Source organism: Muntiacus reevesi, chromosome 10 (assembly GCF_963930625.1).
Source record: "Muntiacus reevesi chromosome 10, mMunRee1.1, whole genome shotgun sequence".
In the NCBI taxonomy this organism is placed as follows: Eukaryota; Metazoa; Chordata; class Mammalia; order Artiodactyla; family Cervidae; genus Muntiacus; species Muntiacus reevesi.
This window is the reverse complement of record NC_089258.1, coordinates 33,391,656-33,416,024: the sequence shown is the minus strand read 5'-3', so window position 1 is coordinate 33,416,024 and position 24,369 is coordinate 33,391,656. Positions and strand designations below refer to the sequence as shown.

Genomic DNA, 24,369 nt, shown 5'->3' with positions numbered 1-24,369 from the left:
AGAACCAAAAGCAAAAAATCATGGCTAGAGCACATAGAACAAGGTCAAAGTCAGGGGGAGGGAATTCCCTGGTGGTCCAGTGGTTAAGAATCTGCCTTCTAATTCAGGGGACGCTGGTTCTACGCCTGGTCAGGGAACTAAGGTCCCAAATGCCAGAGGGCAAATAAGTCGATGCATCACAACTAGAGAAGCCTTCATGCCCCCACTGCAGAGCCCATGTGCTACGGCTTCCAAGCTGTCAGGCTACAACTAGAGAGAAGCCTTTGTGCCGCAAGTATGACCCATCACAACCAAAAATAAACAAATAAAATATTAAAGTCAGGGGGACTTGGGACTGAGGGAGACAAGTAGGGTGTAGCCAGGTCACAGTCTATTTTGTAAGGCAAAAGAGGTTGGGTTTGACCCTGAGGGCAAGGGAGAGTTTTCAGCAAAGGAGTAACACAACCACATCTGCGCACGGGACAGATGGGAAAATCGATGGGAGTGGGAAAGATTAGGGATCGATGCAGTGACCCAGATGAAAGAAGATGCAGGCCAGGGCTAGGGTGAGAGCAGAAGGAACAGAGAGGAGCGCAGATGTGGATGCCACAGCTGGTAGGATTGAGTGATTAGCTGAACTCAAAGGAGCCATGAAAGGAGAAGGTCAGAGATGCTCACACAGCCTAGACCAGTGCTCTGTACATCAGAGTTGGCCAGGGACTGTTTGTGGACTGAATGAATGAACAATAAATAAATTACCGAATAAACAATTTACCAATGAGTGACAGGCAGAGAAGAGGACATTACTTTTGGAGATCCTTTCCAAGACAGAGCCATCATTAGAAGTAATATAGAAGCAAGCAAAAAATTCAAATTTCTTGGTTTACAACCTCCCTATATTAAAAAGGGAGAAATTCTTTTTCTCATCAAGAGAAATTTAGGAAACACAAAGCAATTAGAAGAGCCTCAGATCACTTTTGATGTTTCTACCTTCCCAATGCTGCCTCCCTGAGTCTCTGCCCAACTGATAACCCATCAGGATCATCAATAGCCCCCAGCTTCTCCAAATCCTAGGCCTCTGCGCATGTTCCAGGATTTTCCACACTCTTGAAATGATTCTTCCAATGACAATCTAAATGATTCAAAAGCTTTATTTATTTATTGAGTGCCTACTACATGAACTATAAGCTAGGGCTACAAGCATGACAACAACAGACACAGTCCCATCCCTCCTGGAGTTTCCAGTCCCCGTGAGCGTTTCAACCAGATCACTATGTAAAGGATAAAATATGGCTTTTCCCCCATTTATTCACAAAGAAGTCTCTGACTGTATACACGCGGTCTCAGAAATAACTGGAGGCCTCCAGTCCGCAGAGGAGTATCATTTTCATAAGGTGATATCGTCACCTAGTGGTCAAAAACAACTTTACAATTTGATCCAGTAAAATTTCTAGCTGTATTCCTGAGGACTCTCCAAGTCTCTAGAACATTCCCTTTCTCTATCAAGATAATATAGGGGTTGATTCTCTAACATATAACAAGTACTTAAAATTTTTAATTAAATGTATAAACAGGACAGCAAATGAATTTCATACCTTGGTACCTTATGGCAATTGAAAATTTACATTTTTTCCCCCCATATTCTTCTGGATTCCAAAGTACCTCTGAACATTTCTATCTAAAAGCCAGATGCATTTCTCTTTTTTTTTTTTTTTTTTAATTTTAAAAAAAGCCAGATGCATTTCTGTCCTTAACTCAGCAAACAATTCCTTCAGGTGCATTTGAATAAACTGAAATTTTAAGGGTCATTGCCACCATGAATGAAACCCTGACTCCAAAGGAAGCGTTCTATAATCCCAAATCAATGAAGAATAGAGTCTGTTACCCCAGATGTCGGGACCAATAGCAAAACAAAAGACGGTTCTACAAGGAGGAGAGAGAGCATGGGCAGAGATGTCTGAAGATGCTTTCACTGACTCTCTTTCTACATACAGGTCAGGCTGAGCTGGCTGTCACTGGAAGGTATGCTCTGAAAACTAAGGTGACTCAAAGTGGACTATCCTTAGTAGAGATCACAAAGAAAGTAGAAAAGAACAAAAGAAATCAGAATCTAGTTTCTTAGGAACTCAAAGCTCCAGGACAATAGTCTAACAGGCCAAGACTCAGGTCCTCTTGTCTGAAGTGAAAGTTGCTCAGTCCGACTCTGCAACCTCATGGACTATACAGTCCATGGAATTCTCCAGGCCAGAAAACTGGAGTGCGTAGCCTTTCCCTTCTCCAGGGGATCTTCCCAACCCTGGGATCAAACCCAGGTCTCCCACATAGCGGGCAGATTCTTTACCATCTGAGCCACCAGGGAGGCCTTCTTAAGTACATAAAAGTGGACCTCCAACTGATCCTGGGGAACCTCCTGGCTGTTAGGCCTTGATTCTCCTGATGCTTGCGGCCCAGATGGTAGGAAAACGGCAGTTAGCAGCAGTTACCTGGCTCCTCCTCTCTCAGAACATGGAGAGGCTGAAGCAAAGGCTTCGGGAGGGCTCCTTGCCATCTGTCAGTTCTTTTCTACATGGCCTCATCCTTCCTGTCTGATTAAGATTGTCGTCTGTGCATAAAGAGAGGGAACCAGAGAGACATCAGAACACAGTGGACTGAAGAGCAAGGACTCGAGTTCTAAGCCCAACCCCCTTCACCTGCCAGCCTTGGATGTCTGGCAAATTACTTAACCTCGCCAGCAAGGCCAGCAGGTATTATTATGCAGGTGGTGGGCAACTCTAGGGGTGTTGCACAAATGGTAATCACTGTAGATTTGTTCATTCGTTGAAATAATTTTTTAGCAAATAGCTGTAAAGTGTCTTGAAGGGTCCCTTTCTCTAATTCACCCAAAGGCCCCCAAATGGTCTAGCATCAGCCCTGTATTCTGAGCTTCAGTTTCCTAAACCACAAAACAGACACAATCTTCATCTATCTATCTAAAGAGTTGGCCAGAGAACCAATCAAAATAGTGGATTTGAAGCATCTTGAAAACTGTAATGTGCTCCGTAGGCTGTACTTCTCTATATTCATTTTGTGATTATCCAAATTTGAGGGATTGGCATAATAAAGATGAAATAAGTTTCAGCCTACATAATTTTTTTTCTCTCTTTGAAAAGAGAAGCAAAGGCCAGTATTCAGATAACAATTATTTTCTCACTCAAAATATCACAATGTAAAAGCTAACTCTGTACTAATCGGGACGTTAATGTGGGAGGTGCTCTACTAAGTAAGCAAAGTAGTTGAATTTGTTTTGAAAGAGTTAGACCTTCTCGGAGTCTTCAGATAAAATGAGTGATTTAAAGCTAAGCCTTGTGCAGCCTCAAGCCCTCTACTGACCACTGGAAACTGGGTTTTCTCAGGAAGACAGTTCTGAAGGTAGGCTAAGGAGAAGTGGCAAGATTTATGAATTTTTAAGTTAGCCCACAGAAGTCATTCTGCAACGCAACGTATATTTGAGGGAAAAAATTTCAGAAAAACAGCCCACATAATGCCTCTTGGCTGCTGCTTACTGTGGAGATTCAGCTAAGAATAGTTCAGTCTAGTAACACAAATGAGGTCATATGATTTTGCGTTGTCTCGAAAAAGATGAAGAATGGATAGGCAGCAGTTTCAGCTTTCTAATTTGGTCTGTTTTGAGACAATGTCAAAAAAGGAGTCGAATATTTAATCTGCCTTTCTTGGGCAAACTGTCTTTAGGGTAACCAAATAATTGATGAGGGGTAAGTTTCTCTTTATAAAAAAATTTCTCAGGCCCAGTTTAGAGTTCCACTTCTGGCCTCACAGTACAAGGAGCTCCACAAACAGCTCTCCAGTGAAACTAATGAAAATTATTTTGATTTGTTGAAGTTTCCGGAAATGGCTGTACAAGCATACAACAGATGAAGAAACAGTTGTTCAAGAAAACCTACCAAACCTCGGTGAGAACTGCAGGAGTCTATGGTACGGGAAGGGAAGAGCCTTTCCCCACCCACTCCTTTGGCCCCACTTCAGTGAGGTGACTCCTCCAGACTGCCGCAGCCCAAGCACACAGGGCTCCCCCTCTCCCTCGTTCCACGTCCGAGGGCTGCTTTCCAGGAAGAACAGAATGTCATCCTTTCTCATCCTGCCCCTACCTACCTGTTGCAGAGACTGAGCTCTGGTGAGTACAGCCTATAGATCGAAGCTCTCTTCTTCCATCCAGCCCCTAATTATGGGAGCTCAAGCTCAGGTACAGAACTGCTGAGAATACTGGGGCCCCACGTGTTCTTACCTCAACTCACGGGGCGTGCGGCCCAGGCTTTTATAACTAAACCTAAGATTCTGGGTCCCTGAGAGTTTCAATAATTTTACAAAATTCTTTTAAGTGATTTTGAAATTTTTCTGTATTAAAAAAGTTTAGGGATGAAAACATTGTAAAAAATCCTTGCAAAAACCAAGCACAAGGGACCCCGAGACTCTGAAATTCTGAGTCTTTACGAGCATCACTGAAATTTTCCTACAGACTCAGTAACTCGGGAACTGGATCCCTGGACTCTTTTATGTCAATCAAAGTCCCCTACCACATAGGGATACAACACATAACAGTGAATGTTATTTGACAGATGGAGATGTCATCCTCAAGATAAACTACTTCCAGAGAATAAAAGGAAAAGCAACACGTTAGGGGTTTCCACAGGCCAAATTCATCTTCCTATAACTAGAAACCTTCCAGCGAGGAGATAAAAGTGACCCAGAAACAGAGAAACGAGTCTATTGATAAGCAGTAGCTGTGTTTTTAATCACTAAAATTACCCTGGGCCCTAAAGGGAGAGAAACAATCCAAGCTAGGAAGGGCTTTTTCTCTCTCTCACTTATTTCAGAAGCAAGTAGAAGCGAATGAAGAAAACAGAATCCCTAAGGTCAGACCCTGGTAAAGGCTCCAGGGAGTCCAAGTCCCCTCCCCTTCCTGCCCTCACATCCAAGGTCGCTGTGCCTGGGATCCCGAGCATCCTTCCGCCTACACCTCGGACACTTCACTCTGCGCCCCGGAGGGATGGATCTCCTCGTCCTCTTCATCTGTGGCCTGAAGAATCCTCAGCAGTTTGAGCTCAGGGTTCCAGCTGATGCCAGAAGCACTCTCTGGGGTCTTCACTTGGTCTTCCAGCAAAATCTCCATCTGAGTCCTGATGTCCTTCTTATTGTATTCTATTTGGGGTAATTCGGGACCTAAAAAAAGACCCAGCCATCAACTGCACCTGCAGCCTTCTCCCAATTAACTACAAAAAATGGAAGACAGAAAAGGAAGGACTCTTCTGAGGGGTGAGGGCTGTGCCCTCCAGGGAAGTGAACCATCCTGATCAACAAGGTTCTGCTCCCCGTCCTCAGACACTTTCTAAGGTTCCTCCACCCTCGGGTCTTACTCTTCTTACTGCGGGAGGAGTCCATGGATTTCTTAGCGACGTTTGTCTGTGATCCCTCTGTGGAATCCTGAAATTCATAAGTGTAAAGAAACTTGAGTCAGGATTTAGGAAACAAAGGGCTTTTCTAAATGATGCTTTCTTTGGAGAAATTAACATCTAAGACAGGACAAAATGCCGCCAACTGACACTGAAGAGAGAAGCTTGTGTCACGGGCTCTTTGGCCCTGCAGGCTGCCCACGTGAAGCCAGAAAGCAGTTTTCCCCAGTCCCCCAGGTAACTAAGGGTAAACTGCCTCCAAAGGCGTGTGTATGTGTTAGTCACTCAGTCATGTCCAACTGTTTGCAATCCCATGGATTAGCCCGCCAGGCTTCCCTGTCCATAGGATTCTCTAGGCAGGAATACTAGAGTGGGTAGCCATTCCCTCCTCCAGGGGATCTTCCCAACCCAGGGATCAAACCTGGGGAGCTGCCAGCAATTCTTCCCATTCCTATGAGCACATGCTGTTCTTACCATCATGAGACAGAGTCAATTTCCTCTCCTCTCGAATCTGAACTGGACTTGCAACTTTTTTTAAACAAATACAGTGTGGCAGAAGTGACATGGTTCCAGTTCCAGGCCCATCCCTAGGAAAGTACCTTCCTGAGATTACTTCTTGGTTGTCAAGAAGCCCAGACCAGACAGATGGAGAGACCTCATAAAAGAGAACTAGAGACAGTTTGGCCAAGAGCCCCAGCCCAGCCTCCAGCTGAATGCAGCTGCATGAGTGACCTGAGGCAAGACCAGAAAACTATCCAGTCAACCCACAGAATCATGAGAAATAACAAACCACTATGGTTCCGCTTTGTGGTGGCTTGTTATACAAAAATAGACAACTAAGGGCTTCCCAGGGGGCACTAGTGGCAAAGAACCTGCCTGCCAATGCAAGAGACCTAAGAGATAAAGATTCAATCCCTGTCTGGGTCAGGAAGATCCCCTGGAGTAGGGCATGGCAACCCACTCTAGTATTCTTGCCTGGAGAATCCCCATGGACAGAGGAGCCTCCAGGCTACAATCCACGGCGTCACAGAGTCAGACACGACCGAAGTGTCTTAGCATGCACGCCATAAACAATTGAGACAGGGCCCTAACAGAATGGCCCTCATACACCCTCACCTGTTTCAGGGTGGAGCCTTCTGTCTTCATTGGTTGCTGCTGCTGCTTTTTCTCACTTTCCTGACCTCGTAGAGTTTTGCGACCTAGTGACCACAAGATCAATTCAAGTCTGCTACTGGTATTCCACATCCCATTGCTGGGCTTCTAGTTGACCCCTAGTCTACAGGTGACTCCCCAGCCAGGACAATACAGGACCTTAGAGGCAGGTAATAGGGAGTGAGGCCCTCGTAAGTTCTATTCGTGATTCTGTTCGCCTGGGACTGTGACCACATCTATTATAGAATTAGTGAGTAAGGGAGCCTGTGTGTTAAAAGATCCAGAATTCCTCAAAGAAACCTAAGGGGCAAGCACCTATGTGTCAGTGTAGCAAAAGAACCCCTAGGTCTATCTTTTCAGTTTATGAATCCTGTTCTTACTTTCTTGGGCCATCCCTAAGTTACCTCTATTGACTTATGAAAATGAACATCCTCCCACCCCAAAAATTCTAGATCTATGACTCTTTTGTATCAGATCTTTCCCCAACTAGTCACGAAATGCACTAGTTCTTTCCCTTCCATTTCTCTTCCTTTAAATGAGCAGTCTTCCAAGCTACCACCAGCGGTATGAGGCTAAAAGGGACCGCCAAACAAGGAAGTCCCTTGCTTCACACTTCTGCTGGCTCCCTGTCAGTCCTGGTTCACACCTTAGTCACATGCTGGGGCATTCTGAAAACCACCCAGGCCTGGACCCAACACCATACACTCTGATTTTAATAGGTCTGGGGTGCAGCATGGGTGTTAGGGTTTTGAAAGCTCCTCAGTCGATCGCAGGGTGCCATCAAGGCAGATCACCAATGCCCACCACTGAGCATAAAGATCAAACATCTCAGCAGGCCATCTCGTCGGCCTGATCCACCTCTGTCCCTTAAATACCCAACCCCATGACCACAGCAGACTGCTCAGGGCTCCCTGCAGCCATGCTCCTCCAAGACACGTTCACCCAGCCCATCCCTGCTTCCAGGAATTCTCTTCCATATTGGGGAAACTCTCACACGTATCCATGATCCAGTGCAAAAATCACCTCTTCCATGAGGCCTTTCTCAACTCAGAGAGGACAAGCCACTGCTCTAGGAATATAATTCAAAAGGGAGCCCCAGTCACCCAAGCAAAGCTGCTCCTACTGGAGGCACCAGGAAGAGGAGCAGAAGGCACCAGAATAAAGCTCAGGGGAGCTGTCATCACCCTGGATACAGGGCTAGCCTTGAACAAGTGCCTCCGTGCTGGGCCACAGTCCCAGTGCCGTCTGCCTCCCATGTGAAGGTTCAGGAGGCTTCTTCGATCTCCAGTTTAGAAGACACTTTTAGTATCAGAGAGCAGGGTGAGTTGAGAGATAAACCAAGAAAAGCATCCTTATCAGGAAACACCTCAGCCTCACCTTCTGGGTGCCCCAGGGCTGCCACAGTTTAGGGGGGTTCTTTCTCCTTGCTTCTCATTCTACACTCAAACTGAGAAACATCAGAGGGGCCGGGGTAAGTGTGTCCTTCGGCTCAGACATGATAAGAACTCCATAAGGGGGAGTCTCCTATCTCTGGCATGAACACTAGAGGAAAGGGATCGCCGGTCAGGAACTAGCCCCCTGCCTCCTGGATGGGGCTGGACTGTGAAAGGTAGCCTGTGGCTGAGAAGTGGCTGACTCTGCTCCCTTAGAACTCTTCTGGGGCTCTGGCGAGGGGCCCTGGCTCTTCCCTGTCTCACAGGCCAGTGGGCTCTTGGGGCTCTTCTCCTCAATAACCCAGGCTAGCTCTTCATCCCCAAACCACTGCCTTTTCTAAAGTAGGACCTGAGCGGGGAGGAGCCAAGATGGTGGAGGAATAGGATGGGGAGACCACTTTCTCTCCTACAAATTCATCGAAAGAACAATTCAACGCAGAGCAAACTTCACAAAACAACTTCTGGTCGCTAGCTGAGGCCATCAGGCACCCAGAAAAGCAGCCCATTGTCTTCGAAAGGAGGTAGGACAAAATATAAAAGATAAAAAGAGAGACAAAAGAGCTAGGGACGGAGACCCGTCCCGGGAAGGGAGTCTAAATAGAGGAAGTTTCCAAACACCAGGAAACCCTCGCACTGGCGGGTCTGGGGGAAGTTTTCGAATCTCGGAGGGCAACCTAACTGGGAGGAAAATAAATAAATAAATAAATAAACCCCACAGATTACTTGCCTAAAAGCAACTCCCAGCAGAAAAGTACCCCAGACTCCCGCATCCGCAACCAGCAAGTGGGGGCAGAATGGAGAGGAGCGGGCAGCATTGCTGAGGGTAAGACCGGGCCTGAGTGCCCTGAGGGCAAGCGGAGGGAGCTTTTGTGAGATACCAGCTTAAACTGTGGGACAGCAAAAGACAGAGAGAAAATTAACCGGCCGAACACACTGCCGGCTGCTCGCAGAACCAAGGGTCTGAGCAAGTCCAAAGGAGCTAGCCGGCTGCAGACCGGCCCAGCCCCGCCAGAGGCAGGAGGCAGGGGGGAGGGGAAAGGGGCAGGCTCGGCCCCAAAGACGGCGTCCCCTACCGCACTGCAAACAGGCCTCCAGTATCTAATCAAAGACCTCCTGACATTCTGGATGGTCGACATCCGCTGGGAGGGTCGCGGCTAAACACAGGGCGCAGGCACCGGACGGGGACTGGGGCTGGGGACGCGGAGGGCAGAAGGCGCGCCGCACCCGGGGAGAGTGCGCCCGGTCCAGCCCCTGGCTGCCTGAGCCACTCTGACGGGGAAGGCACAAAAACCAGGAGCAGGTTTTTGTTCCGCGCTTTTGTGGAACACCCGAGGGCTGGAACCCCACGCAACACAGGGCCCACTCCACATAGAGCAGCCGGGAGCCTGAGCAGCATAGACGGGAAAGCAGCGCCCCTCCCTTCCCGCAGCACGACTGAACTAGCAGCCTGAACAAGAGACCACCTCCGCCCGCCTGTGCCAGGGCGGAAATTAGGCCCTGAAGAGACCGGCAGACAGAAGCCTAGTAAACAAAGAGAACCGCTTCAGAAGGGACCGGTGCAACAGATTAAAATCCCTGTAGAAAACACCACTACACCGGAAGGGGCCTGCAGATATCGAGAAGTGTAAGCTGGAACGAGGAGATATCTGAAACTGAACCGAACCCACACTGACCACAACAGCTCCAGAGAAATTCCTAGATATATTTTTACTTTTTTTTTTTAATTAAAAAAATTCTTTTTCTTTTCTTTTCTTTTTTATTTTTTCTTTTCTTTTCTTTTAAAATTTCCTATGACTCCCCCATTACTCCTTAACTTTCATTTTCATATATTTTTATGATTTTTTTTAATTAGGAAAAAACATTTTTTTCCTGCTTTTTTCTTTTTTTTCTTTTTCTCTTATTTTCTTTTAAAGTCCTCTATTACTCCTCTACTACTCCTTAAGTTTCATTTTCATTTCACTATAACCTTGCAAAAAAAAAAAAGAGAAGCCCTATTTTTAAACCGAACTTCATATATATTTCTAAAATTTTTTGTGTTTTTGTTTTTAACATTGTATTTTTAAGAGTCTAACCTCTACTCTAGATTTTTAATCTTTGTTTTTCAGTATGTGATATAAATTTTGGACATTTAAGAAGCCAAGATTCAGTTCCCATTTTTACTCAGGAGGGTGTTGATTACTCTCTCCCACTTTTGACTCTCCATTTTCTGCCTCAGAACACATCTATTTCCTCCCTCCCCCTTTTCTACCCAATCCAATTCTGTGAATCTCTGTGGGTGTCTGGGCTATGGAGAACACTTTGGGAACAGAGAACTGCATAGATCTGTCTCTCTCCTCTTGAGTCCCCCTTTTTCTCCTCCTGCTCATCTCTATCTCCCTCCTCCCTCTCCTCTTCTTCATGTAACTCTGTGAACCTCTCCGGGTGTCCCTCATGGGGGAGAATCTTTTCACCATTAACCTAGAAGTTTTATTATCAGTGCTGTATAGTTGGAGAAGCCTTGAGACTACTGGAAGAATAAAACTGAAATCCAGAGGCAGGAGACTTAAGCCCAAAACCTGAGAACACCAGAAAACTCCTGACTACATGGAACATTAAGTAATAAGTGACCGTCCAAAAGCCTCCATACCTACACTGAAACCAACCACCACCCAAGAGCCAACAAGTTCCAAAGCAAAACATACCACGCAAATTCTCCAGCAACGCAGGAACACAGCCCTGAGCGTCAACATACAAGCTGCCCAAAGTCACACCTAACGCATAGACCCATCTCAAAACTCATTAGTGGACACTCCATTGCACACCAGAGAGAAGAAATCCAGTTCCACGCACCAGGACACCGATGCAAGCTTCCCTAACCAGGAAACCTTGACAAGCCAATCGTCCAACCCCACCCACTGGGTGAAACCTCCACAATAAAAAGGAACCACAGACCTCCAGAATACAGAAAGCCCACTCCAGACACAGCAATCTAAACAAGATGAAAAGGCAGAAAAATACCCAACAGGTAAAGGAACATGAAAAATGCCCACCAAGTCAAACAAAAGAGGAGGAGATAGGGAATCTACCTGAAAAAGAATTTAGAATAATGATAATAAAAATGATCCAAAATCTTGAAAACAAAATGGAGTTACAGATAAATAGCCTGGAGACAAAGATTGAAAAGATGCAAGAAATGTTTAATAAAGACCTAGAAGAAATAAAAAAGAGTCAATTAAAATGAATAATGCAATAAATGAGATCAAAAACACTCTGAAGGGAACCAAGAGTAGAATAACGGAGACAGAAGATAGGATAAGTGAGGTAGAAGATAAAATGATGGAAATAAATGAAGCAGAGAGGAAAAAAGAAAAAAGAATCAAAAGAAATGAGGACAACCTCAGGGACCTCTGGGACAATGTGAAACACCCCAACATTCGAATCATAGGAGTCCCAGAAGAAGAAGACAAAAAGAAAGGCCATGAGAAAATACTCGAGGAGATAATAGCTGAAAACTTCCCTAAAATGGGGAAGGAAATAGCCACCCAAATCCAAGAAGCCCAGAGAGTCCCAAATAGGATAAACCCAAAGCGAAACACCCCAAGACACATATTAATCAAATTAACAAAGATCAAACACAAAGAACAAATATTAAAAGCAGCAAGGGAGAAACAACAAATAACACACAAAGGGATTCCCATAAGGATAACAGCTGATCTATCAATAGAAACCCACCAGGCCAGAAGGGAATGGCAGGACATACTTAAAGTAATGAAAGAGAATAACCTACAACCTAGATTACTGTACCCAGCAAGGATCTCATTCAGATATGAAGGAGAATTCAAAAGCTTTACAGACAAGCAAAAGCTGAGAGAATTCAGCACCACCAAACCAGCTCTTCAACAAATGCTAAAGGATCTTCTCTAGACAGGAAACACAGAAAGGTTGTATAAACGTGAACCCAAAACAACAAAGTAAATGGCAACGGGACCATACCTATCAATAGTTACCTTAAATGTAAATGGGTTGAATGCCCCAACCAAAAGACAAAGACTGGCTGAATGGATACAAAAACAAGACCCCTATATATGCTGTCTACAAAAGACCCATCTCAAAACAAGAGACACACACAGACTAAAAGTGAAGGGCTGGAAAAAAATATTTCACACAAATGGAGACCAAAAGAAAGCAGGAGTCGCAATACTCATATCAGATAAAATAGACTTTCAAATAAAGGCTGTGAAAAGAGACAAAGAAGGACACTACATAATGATCAAAGGATCAATCCAAGAAGAAGATATAACAATTATAAATATATATGTACCCAACATAGGAGCACCACAATATGTAAGGCAAACGCTAACAAGTATGAAAGAGGAAATTAATAGCAACACAATAATAGTGGGAGACTTTAATACCCCACTCACAACTATGGATAGATCAACTAAACAGAAAATTAACAAGGAAACACAAACTTTAAATGACACAATGGACCAGCTAGACCTAATTGATATCTATAGGACATTTCACCCCAAAACAATCAACTTCACCTTTTTCTCAAGTGCACATGGAACCTTCTCCAGAATAGATCACATCCTGGGCCATAAATCTAGTCTTGGTAAATTCAAAAAAATTGAAATCATTCCAGTCATCTTTTCTGACCACAGTGCGGTAAGATTAGATCTCAATTACAGGAAAAAAATTGTTAAAAATTCAAACATATGGAGGCTAAATAACACGCTTCTGAATAAAGTAGGACCTGAGGAGTAAGTGACTCTGACTCATGCTCGTGGCCATCTCTCAAATCCCCATGTGAAGCAGACATCTGGCCCAGCTCCCTTGCTGAGTAAATATTTGACGGAAGGCTGATACATGGTAGACCAGCCAAACAGAAGCATTCCAAGGAGAATTCAAGTGCCTGATAATCATGGGTCCTCAAATGCCAAACGCGTTCAGCTTTTCCCGTCCTCAGCTAGGTCCTGGGATTCTGCCACTCCCAAACCCACATACTCTCCTTACCACGGCGTGGGTCACCAACCACGGCACCTGAATGTCTGTGCAAGGTGTTGTGGCTCCCTGGTTCATTCCTGCATCTCTTCCTAGCCTCCTGAAACCCACATGAGGAGGAAGTGAATTAGGACTTTCGAAAGTGAAGAAATCTTTTCCAAAAGGTCTGAAAAGAAGGTTGTTAGTATAACCACACAGGAACTCTGTATCTACAACCAGCAAACAGGGAGAACCCATCCCTCGCACACCCCTCCTGTTCCAGGCTGCACGCACTTGCTCCAACCCCAGCAGGTCCCAAGCATCCCTTCGATGTCACTCTACCTGTTTCCTAGTAGCTGTCTTCGCCCTCCTCTGTTGCTGCCGCTGCTTCCTATGACCTGGTGACGAGACAGCCAGCTCAGCCCTCTCCTCCCTGATGGCTCCCACCCTCCGCCTGGGCCGCCTGCCGTGCCCTGCCACCCAGGGGTGACGCTCTCTCCCCGCTGGTCAGGACCAAGCTGGGAGGGGGTGCTTTTTGAAACTGCAGTCTCCTAAGGTCTACATGGGACCCCGTATGACTGTGGCCGCAAACACCACTGCGTTGGGACCAAGATCAACTGTAGGAAATGTGGGCAGAGGGGGGCTGGCAGCTGGAGAGCGAGCAGCATCAGAAAACCTACCATCTGTTTTCAGGTTAGAATAGCGCTTCTTCAAATGTTCAGGATATCTCAATGCTGGTTTCTAGAGCAAAAAAAGAAGAAGAGAAAAGAAAAAAAGTTCTACTGTGAGTCTTTCTCTTTCCCAAAAATGTATCCCCAAATGCCTTTATCCATCGAGTCAACCAGTACTTTTTTGAGAAGCCCAGTGTGTGCAAGATTATAACAGGGGCTCGGGAGAGGGGAAAGGTGTGGGAAGCCAAGTGCAGAAGAAATAGAGAATGCTGCTCCCCTCCAACCTCTCCCTGCACATCCGCTTTCACCCACAAAGCCCAGTCCTTCTGTGGCACCTGGATCCAGAGTGGAAGAATAGAAGAGAAAGCAATTAGAAAGTTAAGTCCTTCAGCCTTGAGGACAGGTGAGTTTGGACTTGCACACAGACATCTTCTGCTGAGGGTCCCTAGCTCTTACTTGTAGGGTGAGGCGGTGTACAGATAAATACATCTTAGCAGAAATGGCACTGTCGGGCCGGCTCTTTTCCAGGGGAGGTTTCTTTTTCATCATGGCCAACTGTGTCTGCATCTCTGGATAAAGTATGGTCTTCCCTTTATCCAGCAAGAGGCTGAAGGGGACAGACACAGAGACAGTCAGCAATAGCTCTACATTTACAGACATGTCCACCTTGCCCTTATAAGGCCGATACCAACAGGTGCTCATTCGGTAACGGCTTTCAGATGCAACTATGGCAATCATGGCTGAGTGGATTAAGTTTACTATATGTCGGGCTCATGTGCTTTACACCACTGAATCCTTACCACACCCCAAGGACAGGTCTATGATCTTCATTTTGCAATGAGGAAAAGGAAGATTAATGAGGCTAAATAAATGGCAGAAATTCACGAAGGCAATGAATTTCAATACAAAATTCAAAGGGGGTCTTGCTCCAAACCACATATTCATTCCGTCTTCCACTTAACCCATAACTCACCTATAAAAAGAACAGTGCGTCTACCTCCCAGTCAAGGTTGAAATGAGAGAATATAAGTAGTGTGCTAATTATTAAGCACAGGGCCTGGCAGGTGGTAAGTACTTAAATGGTGGTGATTATCATCATCACTGCATATGTGTAAGTCCACAAATTCAGGGACCAAGTATGGGGACGGTTTTCTCCCCTCCCTCCCCAGAAAGAGCACACTACTTAGACCTTTCTTAGCTTCTAGAGAAAAGAGGATGCTCTTGTTCTCCCACAGCTCACAGGACACTCACTCCTTCAGTAGATCCTGAGGCAACATGTCAAACTGGTTCCATAAAGGTAAGGATTCTGAACTTAGTTGCTCATACAAGTGTCCTGGGGTGGGAGGCGGTACAATTATCCCTGGAAGTTCCAACTTGTGTTTCTGGAAGAAAAACCATGGAAAGAACTCCCTGTAGCACTCTCTTCAATGCCACATTGTCCCACCACCACTCTAGCCTCCCGACACAACCCTGGCGTGGGAAACTCCTTGTTTCCAGACCTACTCCAGCATCCTCGCCCCCTCTATACCACAACCTGCTACATCTTTACCAATCTGGCTTTTCAACCATATTGTTGAAATCAGATCACACAGGAATTGATGGACTTGTTTCATTTCCCCCCCAAAAGGCTCCGAACAAATATTTATTGGCCAACTATGTGCCAGGCAGAGGGCTGGGGCTAGGAATTCAGCAATGAACAAAATGGGCCAAGATACTATTCTCCTGGATGTAGCAACCTTCCAGCTTTGTGACTTATCCAAGGCTCCATTTACCCAATAATTGGTAGAAGTAGCATTAGAAGCACAGGTCCCTGGAGAAGGAAATGGCAGCCCATTCCAGTATTCTTGCCTGGGAAATCCCATGGGCAGAGGAACCCAGCAAGCTACAGTCCATGAGGTCACAAAGAGTCAGACACGATTTAGTGACTAAACCAACAAATTGCCAAAAAAAAAAGAAGCACAGGTCCACTGTAACTTCCAGTCTGTTGAAATTCTATTCCCATCACACCAGGGCTTCCCTGGTGGCACAGAGGTTAAAGAATCTGCCTGCAATGCAGGAGACCTGAGTTTGATCCCTGGGTTGGGAAGATCCCCTGGAGAAGGAAATGGCAACCCACTCCAGTATTCTTGCCTGGAAAATCCCATGGACAGAGGAGGCTGGTGGGCTACAGTCCATGGGGTCACAAAGAGTCGGACATGACTGAGCAACTTCACTTTCACTTTTCACCTTCATCACACTGAAAATTTGTTTCTAATCAACCTAAAATTCCCTATGAATACCCAGCAGTTGCTCCTAACATCTCTTCAAGGTGTTCTTTTACCTTCCTACAGGGAGGAGGTAGGGAAAAGACCTAGTTATTAATTTCTCTGCACAGAAAATGGTTTGGTAATTACACTCCTTCCTTAAGATGGGTTTTCTTTTGCAGATGTTGTTCATTTAAAGAGAAAATGGAAGAAGGGGGAAAACAAAAATAAACCCTTACAGACAAAGATCAGGAAGGTTTGGCCACAACATTAAACTTACCCCTGGAGATTTCTTTCTGTTCATATTCCCATCCTGGCTGCAAATAATATGCTTCTCCTCAGCTGGGCTTGAAATAAGAATAACCACAACTTATTCCCAGACATCTTAAGCAGAAGCATCAAGGATATTTATGAATGATGACCATGAAGATTGCCATCCTCCATTCAGTATTCAAAAATGGCTGGTGAGGAACTCAGAGGTACTTGCAGTTCAGAGACTGCTAAAAACAAGAAACCCCCTCTCACCTTGCCCTCACATCTAAATTAGGCTCCCCTCCATTCTCTCAAACAATTCAGTTATTTACTTCCATAGTATTAATCCAAATTGGTAATTATATACTTAGGTGCAGGGATGTTTATAATGTCTGAATCCTACCACCACTATAAGACTCCAGGAGGATAGGGACAAAGTATTTAGATCTCAACTGAATTCCTCGGCTTAGCCCAGAGGTGCTCAAATATTTTTTGCTCTGTCATCTTCCTCCTCCTTCTTACCTGGAATACAGATATGATGGCTTAAGCTCTATCAATCAACTTAGACTTTGAAATCCCCATGAAGCACCTCAGAAGGTGGGAGCCATAGCCGAAAAAGCTATTAACAGAAGGTATTCTGGTGTCTGATTACCTCATGGAACTGAGATACTAGCCCTGGACCACCTAACTCTGGGCTTCTTTTACATGAAAAGAAAGAAACCCTTAGAGGTTTTTTTGTTTACACCATATATATTCACACACACACACAATACATATATATATATAAGCATTCACAGGATTTTTTTTAAAGAAAATAAAGTCTCATCATCTCTTAACTGAAGATGGCAACCCACTCCAGTATTCTTGCCTGACAAATCCCATGGACAGAAGAGCCTGGCAGGCTACAGTCCCTGGGGTTGCAAAGAGTCAGACATGACTTAATGACTTGAACAACATGTCTAAACAGTCACTCTAAAAGAATCTGAGAACCTCAGCAGTCATGAAAGAAAAATCCGTTTCTTCCAACGATTGTCAATTTTAGCAAATCTTTGGACCTTCACCAAGTGATCTTTATCACAGCTGCTTTGTACACAAGTTCTAGATGCTATTCTTTTTGCATCAGTGCACTAGTCCTTTGGCTTGAGACCAAAGATTCGGGTGCTTCACTGAAAACTTTTACTAACTTTTTTACTTCACTGAAAACTTTTACTAACAAGTTTACTAACAAGACTAACAAGAAAAACTGATAGTCAGAAGGCATTTGTTTCTTAATCAAACCTCCCAAATACATTGGGCCCTATCTTGTATGCTATTTACAGACAAGTAGAATTTGATGTAGAAAAGTCCCAAAGCACGCATCTCAAAGTACACTAACAGGAATTCCAGGGCAGCGTTTAGGGCTTCCCTGAAAGCTCAGTTGGTAAAGAATCTGCCTGCAATGCAGGAGACCCTGGTTCAATTCCTGGGTCAGGAAGATCTGCTGGAGAAGGGATAGGCTACCCACTCCAGTATTCCTGGACTTCCCTTGTAGTTCAGCTGGTAAAGAATCTGCTGCAATGTGGGAGACCTGGGTTCAATCCCTGGGTTGGGAAGATCCCCTGGAGAAGGGAAAGGTTACTCACTCCAGTATTCTCGCCTGGAGAATTCCATGGACTGTACAGTCTATGGGGTCACAAAGAGTCAGACATGAAAGAGCAACCTTCACATCACTTCAAGAGGTAAATGCAAGAGGCCATGGCCTTCTGCTCTGCTTCACCTCCTCCTTCATGCAAAGAGGTAGCTAAAAAGGAGTTCACAGAGAGAAGGCTGGCAGAAGACAGTAGGCATTTGGAGAACACAAGAGTTGAAGACTCCCAGGTTCTCAACATGTTACTCACCTCACATGCTTCTCTGGGATCCAGATGACATCCATATTTCCTACATCTTGAGGACAAGGAAGCTTTGTCTCATTCAAATTCAGCACTGATAGCTAAGAGAAAGACATAAAACCCATGTATGGTTTAAAGGTACCACTCCTGATGGTATTCACTAGCAGGCTAAGGAATGAATCATCATGCTAACCAAAAAGGTATGGTGGTTCAGAAGATGATTTAAAAATAAAATAAAATAAACATTTCTTATCCCCAAAATAGCTTCATAATATTCCTTCGAGAAACTAAGGTATCAGAAAAGGTACTCTGCAAGAGTGAGCACCGATAAGTGAATGGTCTCCCCTGCCTCCCTGTGATATTAGGGCAGCATTTAGCAATTCCCAGATGCCTTGGGGCTTACCTAAGGGAACACTACTTATTCTGCCCACTGCACTCCAAAAACTAAGATCCCCTGCAGATAAAACAATACAATCTGGAAGCAGGGAGAGAACCGAAAGAAGCAGAAGCAAGTTTTTCTCTTTTATAGCCTGTCTACAATTACAAGCATCTACATAAAAGTTAAAGTCATAATTTTTTTTCACATTTTGCTATTTAGGACACTAGATTTATAAGGAAATTTTATAAATCATCTAGTCTATACCCCTAGCAGGATTCAAGAAGGAAAAAAACTTTAAAAATAGGCTGTCCCCATGAAAAGAAACTGATCGACTTGGGGGAACAGAGGAGATATTTGGGGCACCATAAGCCCACCTATGCATTATTAATTTAGAACCATATGCATGTATTATCCTAGACAAACAATTAATTTAAAACTAATTTAATCTAACACTCTAGAGACCAAAGAAGTAAGTGATTTGTTCATTCATCTATCCAAACCCATCTACCCTCCCTTGGTTCCTTCCACTCTCTACCACGTAATGCTGAAAAATGAAGGGTCTCATAGAAAAAAATAAAAGGCCTCCAGTAGGACTGCAAAGAATAGTAATCTCTATTGTAGACAAGAAGAAGGGTTTTTTCTTCTTAAAATATAGCTCTTTTCCTAACTAGCTGTGCTTTTAGAAAAATCACTTCCTATCTGGGCCTCAGTTTCCTCAACTGTAAGATAAATGAGACAGGCCACAGAAATAGTGTTCAAACTGCAGTTGTAACTTACTCATAGGTCACAAAATCAAATTTTGTGAATCACAGCTTCCACTATCTTAAAATGAAATAGAAAAGGATAGAAACTTTCAGAGCATAGTGTAACTCACAGTTAGGGTAAAGATTGTCCCATGGCATTTTATTGTAAAATGTATTTCTTACCATAAGTGATAGCTAAAAAAGTTTTAAAATCATGAGTATAGCTGATCTTGAGGCTCATTTTAGATCTGACATTCCAGCATTCTAATTTCCCTATATTATGAGATGACAGTAGCTGAACATGCTCTATACAGGAGAGAGAGAAAATTCTTAACTATGGAAAACTGCCACAAATAAATCCCACTAGGTCTGGGGATTTCTAGAAACAGTATAACATGTAAAAGCATTAGCACAGAGTCTAGTAAATAGTAAGAGCTCAGTATTAGGTAGTTATCATCATCATTATTCAGATCACAGTCATCCTCAATGTTAAATAAAGGCAACATTTTATTCCCAGTAGTAAAGAGAAAATGCTGAGGAAGTACCTTTTTTAATCTGTGACTTACTTTGGGAGATCTATCAGTATGGTTCATTAAGTCTCTGTCAGGTAAATCCTTCCAAGGCCTAAAGAATGAGTTTTCAAACATGAAACAGAGTCACAAAAGACTTACTGGGATGATAAAGTTCGTGCTATGAGGAAAAGCCTCCTCCTTATCTACAGAAAACCTTGGACTTAATACCTACCAAATGAATGTTAGGTCTTCTCATCTTCTTAAGTTTTGCTTGTTTGTTTTTCCTTGAACAACTTCTAGATATTGCACATTGCAAACCCTTCACAACTATTTGTGGCATCAAACTGAATTCCTAGCCTACGCCTTTCTCCAACAACAGACAGTTACATCACCATCAATAAAAATTTATTCAGTAATTTTGATGGAGATGTTCAAAAACATGCTGCGCTGTGTTAGTCGCTCAGTTGTGTCTGGCTCTGCGACCCCATGGACTGTAGCCCGCCAGGCTCCTCTGTCCATGGGGATTCCCCAGGCAAGAACACTGGAGTGGGTCACCATGTCCTTCTCCAGGGGATCTTCCCAACCCAGGGATCGAACTCAGGTCTCCCTCATTTCAGGTGGATTCTTTACCATCTGAGCCACCAGGGAAGCCAATAAACAAAAGGTGGGGCTGCCCTGGAGGCCCAGTGGTAAAGAGTCCACCTGCCGATGCAGGAGACACGGGTTCAATCTCTGATCCGGGAAGATCCCACATGCCGAGGAGCAACGAAGCTCATGCACCACAACCGCTGAGCCTGCACTCTAGGGCCCAAGAGCTACAGCTAACAGAGCCCATGTGCCCCAGAGCCCGCACTCCTCAACAAGAAAAGCCACTGCAATGAGAAGCCCGCAGACCGCAACTAAAATCAGTCCCCAGCTGTCACAGCTGGAGAAAAGCCGGTGCAGCAAAGAAGACCTAGCATGGTCAAATAAATCAATAAATAATTTTTTTAATGTGGCATTGACATAAAATGGAACATTTTTCAGCCTTAAAAAGGCACGAAGTTCGTTCATGTGACCACATCAATGAAGCTTGAAAATATTATCCAAGGTGAAATAAGCCAAGCACAAAAGAACAAATATTGTATGAGTCCACTTACAGGACGTACCTAGAACAGGCAAAACGCACAGAGGCGAAAAGCAAAATAGGACAGACATCACCAGGGAGGAGAGGGAGGAGGGAAAGGTGCTATTGTTTAACCAACTCCTACAAGACAACTAAGAATACTTTCTGTTTCCCACACTGCCTACTCATTACTCCTTTAAGTGAACTGCTAAAGGGTTTGTCTTGTTTGGTGGTGGGTCGGGGCGGGGCAGGGGCGGGGGGATGGCCGGGGTGGGTGGTTGTTTGTTGGTGTTTTTTTGTCTGTACCACATTGATTGTACCACGTGGCTTGTGGAATCTTAACTCCCCGACCAGGGACCGAACCCCAGGCCACAGAAGTGAAAGTGCCAAGTTCTAACCACTGGACCTCCAGGGCATTTCCCATTAAAGCTGTTTTTAATCTAGCTTTCTCAAAGTTCAGTGCATAGGCAAAGAAAGGTAACCCAAAATTTTGAGGTATTAAGTCGTTTAAGGAAGATTCCATGATTATTTACCTGCCTTGAAACTTGGAGTCAAACTTTGAACTCAATAAAGTGTGAGCCTTTGTGAAGGTAAATCCTGGTAAGTGACGCCGACGAACAACTCTCTTGGCCGGCAAGCAGGAATCTGCGATGTTTACAATGGTAAGCACTGGGAGCTTGTCTGAAAGACCAGACCAGAAGAAAACATACAACATGGCATAAGGGAGCCAAATAGAAACAATTCAAGGATCTTGTAAGGGAGGAGACAGGGCTGGCTAATTCACCTTCAGTATCCAGAAAAGATTTGGAGGAAGAGTCCAGAAGTCGAGGGTGGCCCCTCTCAATCCGGCGGATAGTTGCCCAGCATTGCGGATGCTGACAGATAGCCAGGTCACAGGTGGTCTCATCCCATTGGCTTTTATCTGGCAAATCCATATCTACAAATGGTTTAGGACAAAAGCCAATCTTGCAGCTTTCTAGCCCTCTGCAGAAACCATCACCATATAATTAGGGAATATTACGACCCCATGGATTGTGGTAGGCTACAATCCATGGGGTCATAAAGAGTCAGATATGACTGAGTTACTTCACTTTCACTTTCACATACATTAGCTAGTCCAGATATTAATTTGAACTCAAAGCATAAAATGTTTTTATTGAATCATATCAATAAACAGTGGTTACAGGATTGTTAAGAATAGGGTACCATGAAAGTATGAAAATCTCAGCACGGAATAGAGTGACAAGAATTTGGAGAAGGCCTCCCAATTGACCATTTAATTAATAGTTGAGTGACCTGAGATTTAACCAGTCTGAGCTTCAGTTTCCTTAGCTGCAAAATGAGGAAAAGCCTATTTCACAGGGTCACTACAATTAGTTAATGTATATTAACAGGTCTGGCGAACAGTTCAAAGTAATTATTAACATCCTTTCCTTTCCCCTTTCATTAATCATTAGGTAGAGGATGCCCCAATCTCCAAAAAGCTTATCAAATTATAACCAACATACTTGGCACCTGAATATCCACAAATTATGATATACACAGGGGCTCTGGAACCAATTCCCTGTGGGTATCGTATTAAGGGACAGCTGAATCACAGAAGTGCTTTAGATGGCTCAAACCTTTAGAAGAGATGCTTCATTTTACAATATGCTCCAGTTCTCATACAGGCAGCTAAAATACCCACCAGAAATGAATGGGTTTGCTGAAACAGTAAGTCAGTCGACTCAGAAGTTGCATCAGAAGCCACTAGCTTCTCATTTCCTGGCTCTATGGTCTTGGGCAAGTGAATTCAGCCTGTTTCCTCATATAAAGTAGGAAAGGGGAAATCCCTAAGTAGGACTGCAGAAGCATTAAATGAGGTAATGTACTTTTATGTATGATATATAACAGGTGCTCAATAAATTTTATCTTTCTCTCTCTAGAAATGTTTTAGGCCATCACTACCATCAGATCCCTAATAAGTTTTTCTAAGGACAGTGTCCATTTCTTCTTTCTTTTACTCAAAACAATTATTGACTACCAAATATGTGAGGGGACCTGTTATGAGCACTGAGAACAATAATGAACAAAATAAGTCTCTGTTCTAAACAGCTTATAATTTAAACCAAAGATAACAAACTAGTAGCCTGGAATTACGCCTGACCTATGACTTGCTTTATTTCGCCTACACTTTGAGACATTACTTAAAAATGGAAATAGTCCACATACTGTCCAGATTTCCAGTTCCTCTTAAAGATCAAAATATCTAACAACTGCTGCTGCTAAGTCTCTTCAGTCGTCTCCGACTCTGTGCCACCCCATAGACGGCAGCCCACAAGGCTCCCCCGTTCCTGGGGTTCTCCAGGCAAGAACACTGGAGTGGGTTGCCATTTCCTTCTCCAATGCATGAAAGTGAAAGGTGAAAGTGAAGTCTCTCAGTCATGTCCGACTCTTAGCGACCCCATGGACTGCAGCCCACCAGGCTTCTCCGTCCATGGGATTTTGCAGGCAAGAGGACTGGAGTGGCTTGCCATTGCCTTCTCGGTATCAACACGGAGGCCCAATTCCAACTACACAGCACCTGGCTGGAGCTGAGCACTTCCTGACATCTTTAAACCAGGTGTATTCTATCCAAGTGGAGACTTCCCCCACCAAAGTCTATCATCTGTATCTGAAGCAGTTTCAGTTGCCATTTATCATCGTTTTTGCTGCTCTTTTTCTTATAACAAAGAAATAGTTCTCTGTGCTCATGTTTCTAACACAAACAGGAAAACTAAAAGTGACCTGAAATAGCAAGTTTCAAGGAAAAAAAAGAAACAATTTCTGCTCAGTGGGCGTGAGGACAATTTCTACATATGTAATAGAAAAATGACAGAACTTAAAAAGCCACTGCAAAACCATGAAAGATATTTTTGACTAGGAAAGATGCATGATGAACAATTCAGTGAAACAAAAATCAAATACAACTGTAACAGGGTTTGTTTTTGAATGCTTATGCAATGTTACGTTACTCCTACAAATGGCTGGGTGTTGCCCTTTGGTTACCCAACCAGCCCGAATTGAGCCGAGGTCTAGTCATGCCTGTGTCGATGTTGCCCGCTTTAGCACCATGCTGGCAAAGTAGTCTGTATTAAAAAGTTTTAAGTAACAGCTGTCCTTAATACCATTATTACAAAGTTGAGAAGGCTAAAAAGATTAGTGGGAGAATGAGGCAACAGATGGCCGCGATTCCTCGAAACGAAAGCAGAAGCCAAGTTATTGGGACACCAAGGCCCGGGGGAAGTCGCAGCTCCCGACGGGCAGAGGTGGGCAAGAAGCCCCGCCTCTCGTCCGAAGGAGCCCCGCCCCGCCGGCTCAGTCCGCGCCTCCGTCTCCCACGCTAGGCACCCGGCAGCTCCGTCGCCAGGCAGCGGCGCAAAGCACTGTGGGAAAGGGACGGAAACCCCAGTGAGCCATAGTTAATTTCTAGATGCGATGGTGGCGTGAAGCAGGGAAACGAGCCTGGGAAGGGACCCCAGGTGCCTGTGAGGCCGGACGGAAGCCCCTCGGGCCAAAACCATGGCAGCCTGCGAAGTTCAGACGCACCGGCCACTGGAGGCGGAGGCGGGGCTGAGGGAGAAAGGCGGCTCAGGCGCGCGGGG

At 44.5% G+C, this 24,369-nt stretch overlaps 1 protein-coding gene across 6 annotated transcripts; it reads right to left on the bottom strand.

Moving 5' to 3' along the window:
- Nucleotides 1-1,239: 1,239 nt before the first annotated feature.
- Nucleotides 1,240-24,362, bottom strand: C10H9orf43 (chromosome 10 C9orf43 homolog). Of its 6 annotated transcripts, XM_065947061.1 has the most exons (15): nt 24,314-24,362; nt 21,531-21,683; nt 21,280-21,427; nt 19,696-19,753; nt 18,017-18,108; nt 16,168-16,234; nt 14,896-15,026; nt 14,101-14,251; nt 13,654-13,714; nt 13,316-13,371; nt 12,998-13,094; nt 6,543-6,625; nt 5,391-5,457; nt 2,463-2,581; nt 1,240-1,386 (listed from the first exon to the last, which is right to left on the bottom strand). In XM_065947061.1, exons 2-14 carry the CDS (start codon nt 21,679-21,681, stop codon nt 2,478-2,480), a joined length of 1,266 nt encoding a protein of 421 aa, XP_065803133.1. In that variant the 5' UTR covers nt 21,682-21,683; nt 24,314-24,362; the 3' UTR covers nt 1,240-1,386; nt 2,463-2,477. The 6 variants fall into 6 exon arrangements, with proteins under 6 accessions (XP_065803133.1, XP_065803132.1, XP_065803134.1 ...); XM_065947060.1 differs by having other exon boundaries at nt 1,240-2,581; XM_065947062.1 differs by lacking the exons at nt 1,240-1,386; nt 2,463-2,581 and adding an exon at nt 4,742-5,196.
- Nucleotides 24,363-24,369: the final 7 nt, after the last annotated feature.

What these genes read in the sequence shown, in the direction of transcription:
- C10H9orf43 (XM_065947062.1), bottom strand. Translation starts at nt 21,681, where the DNA reads ATGGATTTGCCAGATAAAAGCCAATGGGATGAGACCACCTGTGACCTG. An exon ending in TACACCGCCTCACCCTACAA is followed by an intron (nt 13,715 to 14,100) that starts GTAAGAGCTAGG and finishes TTTTTGCTCTAG; the next exon opens with AAACCAGCATTGAGATATCC. An exon ending in CCCACGCCGTGGTAAGGAGA is followed by an intron (nt 6,626 to 12,997) that starts GTATGTGGGTTT and finishes TGTGGTCACTAG; the next exon opens with GTCGCAAAACTCTACGAGGT.